Genomic DNA, 13,530 nt, shown 5'->3' with positions numbered 1-13,530 from the left:
AGCATGATGAAAACATAGTTCTGCCTCATCTACACTGGGATACACAAATGTTTTAATAGTACTGAGAAATACCATATTGTGACTAGCTCCCAAACAGGGTGAGATCCATGGTGGGGTGTACCATGCAGTCCTGAACCACCATATGTTTTGTAAAGGATCTGCTCAGTATAACAAAAAAAACCCACATACCCCTCTCTATTCGCAGTACTGAAGGCTGCGAACCTGCTGCTTTATTCAAGTGTATAACAAAAAGAATGGAGAGAAAACTCATGTACAAAATGGGAAGGAAGGGATGGAGCCTAACTCCACCCCATTATACTCTGGGTAACCCAGTTAACCCGTAACTAAGGCTGCAAGTCTGTCACGGAGGTCACGGATTCCGTGACTTTCCATGACCTCCGTGACTTCTGCAGCGGCCAGCAGCAGCAGTTTGGGTGTGTGCGAGGGGGCTCAGGGTTAGGAGGTTTGGGGGGTGGGTGCTTACCTTGGGGTGGGGTGCTCCCCGGCTTCCACTGGCATGGCTCTGCAGCTCCAAGGCGGCGGAGGGGCCAGGGGGCTCAGCGCGCTGCCCACACCCGTAGGCCCCACCCCCACAGCTCCCATTGGCTGCGGTTACCGGTCAATGGAAGCTGCATAGCCGGTGCAGCACGCGGAGCCCTCTGGCCTCTCCGCCACCTAGGAACTGCAGCCAGGATAGGCGGAACTGGGTAGGGAGCCCCACCCCACCCCCAGCACCAGCGGGGGTCCCAGGCCACCCGCCACTGCCTCCCCACAGCACTAGCGGGGGTCCCGGGCCGCCCGCCGCTGCCCAGCCCACCAGCACCAGCGGGGGTCCCGGGCCGCCTGCCACTGCCCGCCCCGCCTAGCACCAGCGAGGGTCCTGGGCTGCCTGCCACTGCCCGCCCCCCCTAGCACCAGCAGGGGTCCCGGGCCGCCTGCCGCTACCCCCCTGTCCTCCCAGCACCAGCGGGGGTCCCAGGCCATCCGCCGCTGCCCATCCTCTCCCCTCCCAGCAGCACCAGCGGGGGTTCCAGGCTGCCCGCCGCTGCCCAGCCCCCGCAGCACCAGTGGGGTCCCAGGCCACCTCCCCCAGCGCTCCTGGACCACCCCCGCCCCCGCCCCCAGAGCATAACCTCCCCCCCAAGTTTTAGTTAGGGGTATATAGTAAAAGTCATAGACAGGTCACAGGCCATGAATTTTTGTTTACTGCCCATGCCCTGTCCATGACTTTTACTAAAAATACCCATGACTAAAACGTAGCCTTAATTATAACCACTTTACTACAATACGTTTTCTCTCTCATCCAGCTTTCAACAAATGGCATAAGCGAACAAAGTTATCAAACTATAATAAAGGAAAACTAACTTCCTTACCACATGCTCTAGAAGCCTCTTCAGACTGGAGACAAAACTCTTTTAGACTTTGCATGTAACTATGTTTCAAAACATATTTAAACATGGTTCAGACGTGGTTACAACAATCCCTACTTACAATATGACTTATTCAGCCAGTTTGGATTTGAAAAGCAAATGGTCTAGTTGACCAGAAGGAAGAAGATAGTGTTCCAAAGTGATGTTCTCCCTCCTGTGTGTACCCAGTTCTAGGACAGGAACTTGGATTCCTATCCTACATGTTACACTGTTTAAAAAAAAAAAATTACCCACACTACTAAAACAGAGAAATGTGTGTGTACGGAAAAGCACTGCCAAGGCACTACTATATCAAAACATCCCCACCCTGAAATCTCCCCACAAGTAAAGCTCTGGTCAATTCTCTGAGTAATAACATGTCTTGGACAGAAAGTTCCTTTGACTAGAACATTTGCACACTGCTTAGTCACATAAATAAACAGTATTATTAGTAAATATGTAGTTGTTTTAGTGTTTGTTTTAAGAAGAACCCACAAGCAAATCTCAGTATTCCCAGTCTTTCTTACTTGGGTAATGCTTTATATTTAATAGAAATTTTTGAGTGCCATCTAGGGGCAAACAGCATTTGCCAAAGGACTTTTGAGGACTGTTGTACAGTATAAAGCAGAGGTGGGCAAACTACAGCCCGTGGGACCGTCCTGTCCGGCCCTTGAGCCCCCTGCCAGGGAGGCTAGCCCCCAGCCCCTCCCCCGCAGCCTCAGCTCGCCGTGCCACCAGCGCTCTGGGCAGCAGGGCTGTGAGCTCCTGCCCAGCAGTGCGGCTGCAAGAGCCGCCAGGTGTAGTGTATTAAATTGCTCCTCGTAGGAATGTGCTACCTAGGGAGCACCAGGACTGGCAGCCATAGGTAGTACTCTGTAAGTAGCACATTCCTACGGGGAGCAATTTAATACACTACACCCAGGTAGGGAAGGCTGTGCCTCCCCAAACCGCCTGGCCCCCACCCCCTATCTGCCCCCTCCCACTTCCCGCCCCCTGACTGCCCCCTCCGAACCCCTCCACCCATCCAACCCCCCTGCTCCTTGTCCCCTGACTGCCTCCTCCTGAGACCCCCCGCCCCAACCGCCCCCCGGGACCCCACCCCATATCCAACACCCCCTGTTCCTTGTCCCCTGGGATCCCCTGCCCCTTATCCAACCCCCCCGCTCCCCGCCCCCTTACCATGCCGCTCAGAGCACCAGGGCTGCCCCCTCCCACTTTCCACCCCCTGACTGCCCCCTCCGAACCCCTCCACCCATCCAACCCCCCTGCTCCTTGTCCCCTGACTGCCCCCTCCTGAGACCCCCCACCCCAACCGCCCCCCGGGACCCCACCCCATATCCAACACCCCCTGTTCCTTGTCCCCTGGGATCCCCTGCCCCTTATCCAATCCCCCGCTCCCCGCCCCCTTACCATGCCGCTCAGAGCACCAGGGCTGCCCCCTCCCACTTTCCACCCCCTGACTGCCCCCTCCGAACCCCTCCACCCATCCAACCCCCCTGCTCCTTGTCCCCTGACTGCCCCCTCCTGAGACCCCCCACCCCAACCGCCCCCCGGGACCCCACCCCATATCCAACACCCCCTGTTCCTTGTCCCCTGGGACCCCCTGCCCCTTATCCAACCCCCCCGCTCCCTGCCCCCTTACCATGCCGCTCAGAGCACCAGGACTGGCATCTGAAAGTAGTACATCGTAAGTAGCACATTCCTACAGGGAGCAATTTAATACACTACAGGTTTAATACACTATGATTAGTGAATGACTGTTACCAGAGGTGAAAGTAAGCCGGTATGGAGGACCAGGACTGGTAAGAAAAGGTGCAGTCTGACTCCTCCTCCAGCCAGGCTGACAATGCTAGGCTCCGTGCTTTCCCCCTGCCTGGCACTCAGCAGCGGCTGCAAGGGCTCCCCTCTAGCTTGCAGCAGGGAGACTGGCTGAGAGGGAGAAGCAAGCCGCCGTTCAACCCCCAGGGTTAGGAGCCGTTTATGGCATCCTTGTTAATTTCACTCACAGTTGCTGGGGGGAGGGGCCGGGGGATGGTGTGTTTGACCATGGCAGGGGCAGTTCTTTTCTGCCCCCGGGATGAGGGGATCTCTCCAATACTAATATACACAACAAATACAAGCATTTGGCTGCACTGCTTAAATCCTCCCCACCCCCAACTCAGCAGGGGCTCTCCCCTCTAGCTGCCTGCATAAGAACATAGGGTGCAATCTCAGATCTCTTTTTGTTTTGTCCTGCCTGCAGAGTGCAGTGGCTGAAATTGACAAAACTTTCTCTAAGAATCTTGTATATTTCATGCAGGCTATTCCAGTTGTCCTTCATTCATCCCTGCCCTGCCTTCCCCTACTACTAGCCACCCACTGGTGTGCCCCCTGCACTCTTTTATGTGCCTGGAAGGGAGATTAAATAATCCTTGATATCTGACTTGCTAGGAAATAGGGAGGATCTAGGGAAAGCGGGCCACTGGTGGGCATGGTGCAACGCAGTCCCTTGCCCCCCTGGCTCCCACCATGTGGGGGTATGGCACTCAAAAGCTAACTTTGGAACATCCATATGAATGTCTTCCTGGGAAAACAAAATCTTATTGTCTTGCTTCACAGATCTAAATCTACTCTGATCCAGGTATGTTCTAAATGTATAGGTACAGTATGGATGGATCTCTCAAAAAAGATAGCTCTTCAGTGTAGGAGTTGGACCAACAGTCCCCTGGGGAAGGACGGATTCCATTAAGCAGCACACATTAAGCAGAAGTTCCTGAGGTGTTAGCCCAGAAACACTTGTCTCCCCCCCTCCACCCCTTAAAAGGGCACTGGCACCTCCCCCACCCCCATCCCGATTTTTCACATTTGCTGTGTGGTCACCCTACCCGGGTTCCCAGCCACCTCTGCAGCTGGGAGCTCCGGGGGTGATTTAAAGGGCCCGGGGCGCCTAGCTTCAGCTGGATCCCCGAGCCCTTTTAAATCCTGATTTAAAAATCCCGGGATTTAAAGGCCCCACCTCTTCCGGTAGAGGCCACGCCTCTTCCGGCTGAGGCCCTGCCCCCTCCACAGGACTCTGGAGTACCGGTAAGTCCTTTAAGTTACTTTCACCCCCGATTGTTACTTATATGTGAGACAGTAACTCACCTACTCAGGTTAGTTCTTAAAATTCTTGGAAGTGTTTCTAAGTTAGTGTTATTTGACATAAATTAAAGTGAACTATAAAACCAAGAATGTTCCAACTCAGTTTAGTTTAAATAGGCACCAGCCTACATGAAAGGAAACATGGGGCTGCCATCCACACAATCATTTTTACCATGTGATAGGACCCTTCTATTAGAAAGAGGTCACATGTAGCATAGAATTAGCCCTTGTCTAAACACAAAAGTTGTGCAGATTTAACTAAATCGGTTTGTGTGCCCTATATTGGTTTAGTTGACGAATATAGCTAAATGGATATAAGGCATTCTTAAACCCATTTGACAGTGTCCACTCAAAGGGATTGCACTGATTTAGTGAAATTGGTGTAATCCCCTTGTGTGGACACTCTTAAATTGGTTTAGAGAGTGCCCACCCAATTTCTAAACTGATGTAGATAAATTAGTGCAATTTTTGTGTGTAGTAAAGTCCTTATAAATTCTCTTTTGGTGAGGTCCCCCTCATATTGATGAAATACCATTTTTGTAGACCTATATTAGAATACATGGTTGAGATGATTGAGTTTTGCACTGTACTGGGGTGGGCAAACTTTTTGGCCCGAGGGCCACATCTGGGTGGGGAAATTGCATGCAGGGCCATGAATGTAGGGCTGGGGCAGAGGGTTGGGGTGCGGGAGGGAGTGCGGTGTGCAAGAAGGGGCTCAGGGCAGGGGATTGGGGTGCAGCATGTGGGAGGGGACTATGGGCAGGGGGTTGGGGTGCAGGAGGGGCGTGGGATGCAGCAGAGGGTTGAGGTGCAGGAGGGGTGCAGCAGGGGGATCAGAGCAGGGTGTTGGGGTGCAGGAGGGGTGCGTGGTGCAGCAGGGGGTTGGGGTGCAGGTATAAAGCATTTCCAGGACACATTTAGTGTAACCTAAAGATGCAGCGATGAACTGGGACACTAGGGGACATATTTTTTAAGGTATTTAGGTGCCTTAAGATAGGTAACTAATGGGATTTTCAAAAATGTCTAGGTGCCATGGCAGTTAGGCACCTAGGTGTTTTTGAAAATCCCAGTAAGGTGCTGCTGTGCATCCTTAGGTGCCTAAATACCTTAAAAAAACTTGGCGCTATGGAACTTCTTTTTTTTGAAGAATTTATGCTTTTTGTTATTTAATTAATTTTTTAACCCTTTTGGGGTGTGAATAAATCCTTCCAACTACAAGCTAGTGCAGTTGTATTGTCTGGAGATAGGCAAAAAAAAAAATGGCTTTAAGACAGGGGTGAATGGACTATATGGGGAATCCCATTACTAATTACTAGATTTTACAATTTAGTGAAAATGCAAAACAGCGCTAAAAACCTCACCAATGGTGCTTAAAATAAAAACCTCACCAATAGTGCTTAAAATAAAATAGTGTTGTAATAGGAGGGAGGTACAGCATGAACCAATTTTTGCAGACTAAGGGTACTAGGTGTGAGAAGAAGTAACAGCACCACCCAAAGGTTATAAATGCCTTAGTTCTATTTCAAGCCATGACTGAGAACTGGGAGAGGGACTCATTTGCCGATGTGTTGTTTCCCCATTGGCCCGTAGGTAGCATGACATCACTGACATTAGCCCTGCTATCACAATATCAGTCTTGGTGGTCTACATTTTGGTAAATTTCAAATCATTAAATCAACTTTCAGTATGAGTTTGCAGTTTAACAAAAGGAGGTCCAGAAAGATTCAACCATGCTTAGATTTTTTCATGGATGTCTCTCTCAAATTAATTTTGAAACTTTCAGGTACCACTTCCCTACAGCACCTATTTTTTCTCACATCAAAGATACCGACAAATTGGAAAATTAAGCAGAGAGCTGCAAGATGGATTGATTTATGAGAAAAGATTAAAAATTAACAATTTCTATTTTGGCTAAACAATAATAAAGAAATTGTAAATTATCCTCATGTATGTGTAAATACTAAGGAGAGAGAGAACTGCTTTGTCCTAGAGGACATGGAGTAATGGAACAAAATTACACCAAAAAAAATATCCTAATAGCAAGATCGATTAGATTATGGAATATTCTCCCAAGACTACTGGTGAAACTTCCAAAAGTTGAAAGAAGCGAGACAGAAATAGCTGCAAAGGAGCTATGCCAACTACATTTTAAAAGGGTGGTTAGGCGTTAGGACAAACAGTAAATGTTGTTTACTAGTGCTCTCTTTTCTCCAGTTTCTCACACACAAGCTTTGTTCCTGGTTTCTTAGTTTTTCAATGTACTTAGCCTAATTTAGAATTCATAATTCAAAATGTCCTAGTGGGGCATGTCCTTTGACATTATCACAGGAGGTACTCACACATTACCTTAAACAAAAAACGTGGTCCCCAATCCTGCAAGCTGGCAGATCTCTGTGCTCTCAGTTACAGTAATCAGAGCAGGTGGCAACAGCAGTGTTGCAAGGCGATGAGATCTTGAGGAAACAGTATCATGATGTGTAATACAGTCCGTACGTTCTTATGTGACTTTACCATGTTGTGCGTAGAGTGGCGACCTCTTGATATTGCATGCTCATGTTGGTGCAGCGCAGCCCTTTCGGTGCGAGGTCAGTGTGCTGTGGTGCAGGGCTGACACGTAGGTGTGAAACCACTACAAGGCCAGCAATGACCCAGCAGGGTGAGGTCACCGTGGGCCGTTGCTGTGGCACTTCAGAGCACGACCAGCGGGAGGAGCCAATGACTGCACTGGTACCGTGGGACAGACCGACTGAGGCAGCTCCACTGGGCCAGTCCCAGCTGCCATGTCTTGCGCAGGGGCACCTGTGACACTTTATGCAAAGGGATGCAGGAGCGAATTCACTAGTTACAGTGAATTGCTGGTGGTGACAGAGAGCGGCCGTGGCGGAGCTGAGCACTGACCCCGGCACATCAGAGACCTGGCTCGCGCCACCGCTTAGCTGCCCGTGAAAGGAGCGAACGATAACGGCTTCCCTTGACTGGGTGGCCCAGGGCTGTGGAGGGCTCGGCGGGGTGAGGGCTGGCCATGAACACGGGGCTCCCTCCCAGCTGCGACCCAGGGCCCCTTCCCCCGGCCCGGATACCGGCGGGGGACGCTCCGCCCTCCGGCCGGCTTGTTCAACATCTCGGCGCGCTTACGCCGCTCCACCCCGCGCCCACCTCTCTGGAGGCAGGTGGAAAGTGACCCCTCCCCCGCACCCATCGCCTTCCACGTCGGCCGGGCCTAGTGACCCGGAAGTGATCCCCGCTCTGCTGCGAGTCCGAAATATTTTCTCTGGCGTTTGTTTGATACGACGCTTCTCGGGGGGATCCGCTCGTTTAGACAGCGGAAACTAGCCGCTTTCCGGGGCGTTTCGGGGCCGCGAGGAGCGGAGAGGCTGCAAATTGACCCCGGAAGGACTCGGGGCAGAGGCGCCCCCGCCCTTCGGCTGTGTGCTGAGTGTACGTTGGCTGCCTCAGCTACGGGTCCCGGGCAGGACCAGCGGTAGGGTCGCTCGCTCGGCTGGTCTCAGCGATGGCTCCGAAAGGCGGTAGCGGGGCCCGGCAGCAGTCGGAGGAGGACCTGCTCCTGCAGGACTTCAGCCGCAACCTCTCGGCCAAGTCCTCGGCGCTCTTCTTCGGCAACGCCTTCATCGTGTCCGCCATCCCCATCTGTGAGTGCCCGCGCGGCGAGCGAGCGGGGCTCTCCGCGGGCCGCCATCCCCATCCCTGAGGGGGTCGCGGCTCGAGGCAGCCTCCGTGGTGGCGACGTGGCACGTTGCGGGGGGGGGGGGGGTCTGAGCCGTGAGCGTATCGCGGCTACGTCCTGAGCCGGGGCCCTCAGGCAGCGCTGACCCCCTGAGTCCATGTTCCGGCGCTGGCAGCCGGCTACCGCCTGCCCCGGAGAAGGGAGACGTGGGGCCGTTAGTATCCATGCGAAGCAGGGGGGTCCCGATTCACACCGCCCGCTCTGAAATTGCAGCGCCCTCGGAGGCATCTGCTCCAGCAAGGTGAAGGGAGGCATCGCCTCCAAATCCTGCCGCGATTACTTTGGCCTTCAGCTTCCCCGCGCCTAACTGCGTGGCCGTGGGGTTGGAACAGTTTGTGTAGTGGGGGTGCTGAAAGCCATTGAACAAAACTGTAAATCCTGTATATGATGGAAACCGCTCCAAGCCAGGGGGTGCTTCTGCACCCCTAGTTCTAGCACCCTTGCTGTGAGAGTGTCACAGATGAGCCCCATAAAACATAGATCTTCTCTGCCTCAGGGAAGTGACTTTTTAAAAAATGGACAGCCCTGTCCTCTTAGCTCTGTCCTATTTCTATCCAACACATGTGACTAATTCTAGATCAAGTGTAGTGAAGACAAAAGTGTTAGTAACCTGTCTCACTTAATGGGGGACTGAATAAATCTTTATGAATATTCTGTTTTTTTAGGGCTGTACTGGCGGATATGGCACATGGATCTTGTTCAGTCTGCAGTCCTGTACAGTGTAATGACCCTTGTCAGTACATATCTGGTAGCCTTTGCGTACAAGAACGTCAAGTTTGTTCTCAAACACAAGTAAGCTTGCTAACAATTTGAATGCATCTTTTCATAACAGAGATAGTGAAATTAACATTTACAGTGGGTTGTTTATTCAAATTTTTACCCAATTCTGGTATATTGAATAAGGCTCAACTCCCTGAGGCATCGTTTGCCACTAGGAGGAGTATCTTAAAGGACCCATGGGGTGTCCACTGCATGAAGGAGATTCTCTAAGAACGCATCTCCTCTTCTGCTCCAAAATGTAATTCTAGTTAAAAAAAAAAAATTCTTTGTTTTACATAAGGATTGGAGTAGCTTCGGAAGTTCTGATCTGCTTTTCCATGACTTCTGATACTGCATTGGTCAGTGAATTGTCCTAAATCTTGATTGAATGGAGTTCTTAAGCATCAAGCTCAGATTTTGCATGGTAAATTTCTGCTGAAAATCCTAAACCAACAGAAGAAAAATTAAAATGTCATTGGTTTCACTGTGGAGATGAGCATCCTCAGCCAAGTGAATGACTGCTCTCTCAAAACGTCAGTGTGCTGAGGGTTTATGAGACTATTACTTGAAAATCATGCTTAAGTCTGTTTTTACAATTGTTGCATGTAACTCCTGAGATCACTGTAGCTGAAAGATCAGAGGGAAACCTTTTTTTTTTTTTTTGTTAGTTGTCTGTGATTTGATGGCCTTAACACCAAACATACAAGAAAGGTCGTACTATTTCCCTTACATTGGCAATAGATTTCTACTGTTTGTGTAGGTCTATCCCATTTGTGTGTGGAAAGACATTAACTAAAAGGAAAAAAAAAAACTCTTCCCCCCCCCCCCCCCCCCCGGCCAGAAACTACATTTGACTGATTCTTTAAAAATCAACTAGCTTTCAGTTGGTGTCTGTTTAACGTGATACAAAGTTGCTAAATGTTTTGGTTTGTTTTTGACTCCATAATGTAAATGGGAAGAAACTGTAGTTATTGAACTTTCATATTTTGATTCTGATCTAAACTCATATCCTTGCAGAGTAGCCCAAAAGAGAGAAGATGCTGTTTCCAAAGAAGTTACTCGCAAACTTTCTGAGGCAGACAATAGGAAGATGTCTCGCAAAGAGAAGGATGAGAGGTAATCTCCTTTGATTCGCATTGTAAAAATGAATAGGATCCTAATTTTAAAGGCCCATGATAGGATATCAGGCACTGTCTCTGTCTTCATGACTTGAGAAGACATCTACAGCCAGTGGGAACTCTGCAGCTGATGGAGCCCATGGTGAAGCACTTTTGAGCTGAGGCAGGGTTGTTAACAGAAAGTCTGTCTTTGAAACTGTCAGGGTTCCCTCCCCACTCTGAACTCTGGGGTACAGATGTGGGGACCCACATGAAAGACCCCCTAAGTTTATATTCCACCAGCTTAGGTTAAAAACTTCCCCAAGGCACAAATTCCTTCCCTTGGACGGTATTGCTGCCACCACCAAATGATTCAGGAAAAGGACCACTTGAAGTTCCTATTTCCCCAAAATATCCCCCCAAGCTCCTTCACCCCCTTTCCTGGGGAGGCTTGAGAATAATATACCAACAAATTGCCTTTAATAAAAGTACAGACCAGACCCTTTATGTTTAGGACACTAAAAACGAATTGGGTTCTTAAAAGAAGAACTTTATTATAAAGAAAAAAGTAAAAGCAGCACCTCTGTAAAATCAGGATGGAAGGTAATTTTACAGGGTAATAAAAAGATTTAAAACACAGGGGATTCCCCTCTAGGCTCAACTTCAAAGTTACAAAAACAGGAATAAACCTCCCTCTTAGCATAGGGAAAATTCACAAGGTAAAACAAAAGATAATCTAACACATTTCCTTGCTATTACTTGCAATTTCTGTAATTTTAGATGTATCATTTCAGTAAGAGCTAGGTTACCTGCTTGGTCTCTCTCTTTGTCCTGAGAGGGAACAAAAACAAATCCCGCCCCTGCCCCCCCACAATTTGAAAGTATCTTCTTTCCCCCTTGGTCCTTCTGGTCAGGTGCCAACTAGGTTAATTGACTGATTAACCCCTTACAGGTAAGTGATTCTGTACCTTTGGCCAGGAGGGATTTGACGTTACTGCATACATAAAGATTGTTACCCTTCCCTTTATATTTATGACAGGAACCCTTTATCAAGAGGGGATCAGAGAGGCCAAGACTGACTGTCTTTGAAACATGAAAACTCAGCTTTTCACAAAAGCCTTCCTATAACTGAGTCTGAACAATAGATTAAAAAAAAAAAAAAAAGCAGCTGTATTAAGGAGTGGTGAAGGTTAGATACTTGACACTTTGTCTATAAAGGATCAGAGGGGTAGCCGTGTTAGTATAGACAAAGTGGATCTCAAATTTGTATTTAATGACTAAAAACTTGAGTGATGGGTATATTAGGAATACTTTCTAGTTTAATATCTATTAAAAAAACACAAACTTATGACGAATACTTCTGGGAATTGAACCATCAGTTTTTTAGAGCAAGGACCATGTTTTCCCTTGGATTGACAGCATGGGCACTGTACCTGCAAAATAATGAGTATTCATCTCAGTCTAGTAATAAAGGTTCAGTTTTTGTGACCTTTGGACCCAGATTCTTGAAAAACGTAAGTGACTTAAGTATGTATATGTATACTCAATAAATATAGGTTATTCCTGTACTAGCTTGTCAGGCCTCAAGTAGCACTGACTGCATTTTCTATTAGAAGCAGTATGTATGCAGTTAGGCAGGGAATGTCTTTGTATAGTTAATAAACTTGGTTATTTGTGACCCAATTGTGCCCTTGTGGTTTTTTCATATTCAGTTATGTAAAGAAGAAAAGAGACAACAGTGTTTAACAGCATTGCATGCATCTGATTTTTATTAATTTATCAGTGACAGAAATGACATATAATCCTATTATGGTGACTTTTGATGTTCAGTAACTCATTCTGTCATGGTAAAAGGTATTTTATCGAGAGGTTTCAGTGTGTCCTTTTTTTACTGACATAAAAGGTGCCATCTCTGAAGGAGTGCTGCAATAGTGGTGTTAGTATCCAGATTTGTATTAATCTACAAATATTTAAAATAATTTATTTGCATTTATACATAGAATTCTGTGGAAGAAAAACGAAGTTGCAGATTACGAAGCAACGACATTTTCTATCTTCTACAACAACACCCTCTTTCTCGTCTTGGTCATCATTGCTTCATTTTTTCTATTGAAGAATTTCAACCCCACTGTGTATCCTTTACTATTTCACTGTAAACAATCTGAGAACTGTTCACAAGTTTTTTATTGATAGCCATGTAGTTTCATAATTTAGTTTGTCCAGTAACATTTGGGCTTTAAGTTATAGAACAGTCTAAATAGAGATTACCAAGGCAGCTCCAACCCGTACTTGCATGCTGATGGTTTTTGTTCTCATTTAGCATTGAACGTGCTTGGGTGTCTCATTTGAACTCTATGAAGAAGCTGCCGTGGTATGGATAACTCGATACAATGGTGTGTGCTGCAGTAAGAGCTAGTTAACATTTATATGGAACTGCCCTATGGTATATTCTTGTCAGGAAATTTAAATGTTGTGGGCTGTTGTGCTACAGGATATTTTTTTCCTACTCTGCAGTAATTTCTTGAATGTGAAATCATTTCCTCCAGAGCTGAAGTCGCTTACTTTATGCAGCACTAATTTGATGCAGTATTCAAGATAGGATGCCTGTTAACAGCATTTAAAACTTCTCTTTCGGGGCTAGTCTAGGCTTTGTTTTTTAAAATTAACGCACACTTATAAATAGGCTTAATTCCTAATAGCGTCTGTCTCTAAACTAGACATCAAGTATGCTGCAGTACCTATTGCAAAACTCTGTTTCCACCCTTTCTCTTCAGACTCCTACTATAAATGTTTATTGTAAGAGATGTTACTTGTGGTAGCTTTAAGTTTACATCCTTAACCTTTTCCCCACAGAAACTACATTCTGTCTATAAGCGCTTCATCCGGACTGATCGCCCTGCTGTCTACAGGCTCCAAATAGACAAAACAGTCTGTTCATATTTGTGGGTGGATCCAATTTCATTCAAGACTTAAGTGTGGGAGGTATAAACAGTCTGAAAACTTGAGCTTTTTTACAACAATAAATGTAAAGCAAACTTTGAATTTAGCTTTGGTTACTTGATAAGAGAGTGTTGAAATAAAATTGAATGAATCAAACTTAAGTGGCAGAAGGAAGGAAATATACCATATCAAAAGCTGTAATAAGCTTAACTCCTTGGAAGTACTTTGTAATCATAATTAGGATGATTTGTCAAATGTTTCCGTTGGCGTTTCCATAAACTGAATTAGGCTACCACTCCAAAGCACAGAAAATAACCATGCTCTGAACTCTATGGCAGACTTGCAAATATGATGTTTTTTTTGATATGTATAAAAGAGCTTAACCCATTAGTTACAAAAAGTGACAATCCATCTCTTAATACTTATAATTTGAAATGTTTTAATAAAAAGTTCAAGAATA

General features: G+C 47.2%; 1 protein-coding gene across 1 annotated transcript; it reads left to right on the top strand.

Moving 5' to 3' along the window:
* Positions 1 to 7,772: 7,772 nt before the first annotated feature.
* SSR3 (signal sequence receptor subunit 3) lies at positions 7,773 to 13,530 on the top strand. Its single transcript, XM_065410284.1, has 5 exons — positions 7,773 to 8,179; positions 8,940 to 9,066; positions 10,051 to 10,149; positions 12,131 to 12,262; positions 12,984 to 13,530. Exons 1-5 carry the CDS (start codon positions 8,041 to 8,043, stop codon positions 13,048 to 13,050), a joined length of 564 nt encoding a protein of 187 aa, XP_065266356.1. The 5' UTR covers positions 7,773 to 8,040; the 3' UTR covers positions 13,051 to 13,530.

Source organism: Emys orbicularis, chromosome 9, assembly GCF_028017835.1.
Source record: "Emys orbicularis isolate rEmyOrb1 chromosome 9, rEmyOrb1.hap1, whole genome shotgun sequence".
In the NCBI taxonomy this organism is placed as follows: domain Eukaryota; kingdom Metazoa; phylum Chordata; order Testudines; family Emydidae; genus Emys; species Emys orbicularis.
This window is presented reverse-complemented; position numbering and strand designations above follow the sequence as displayed.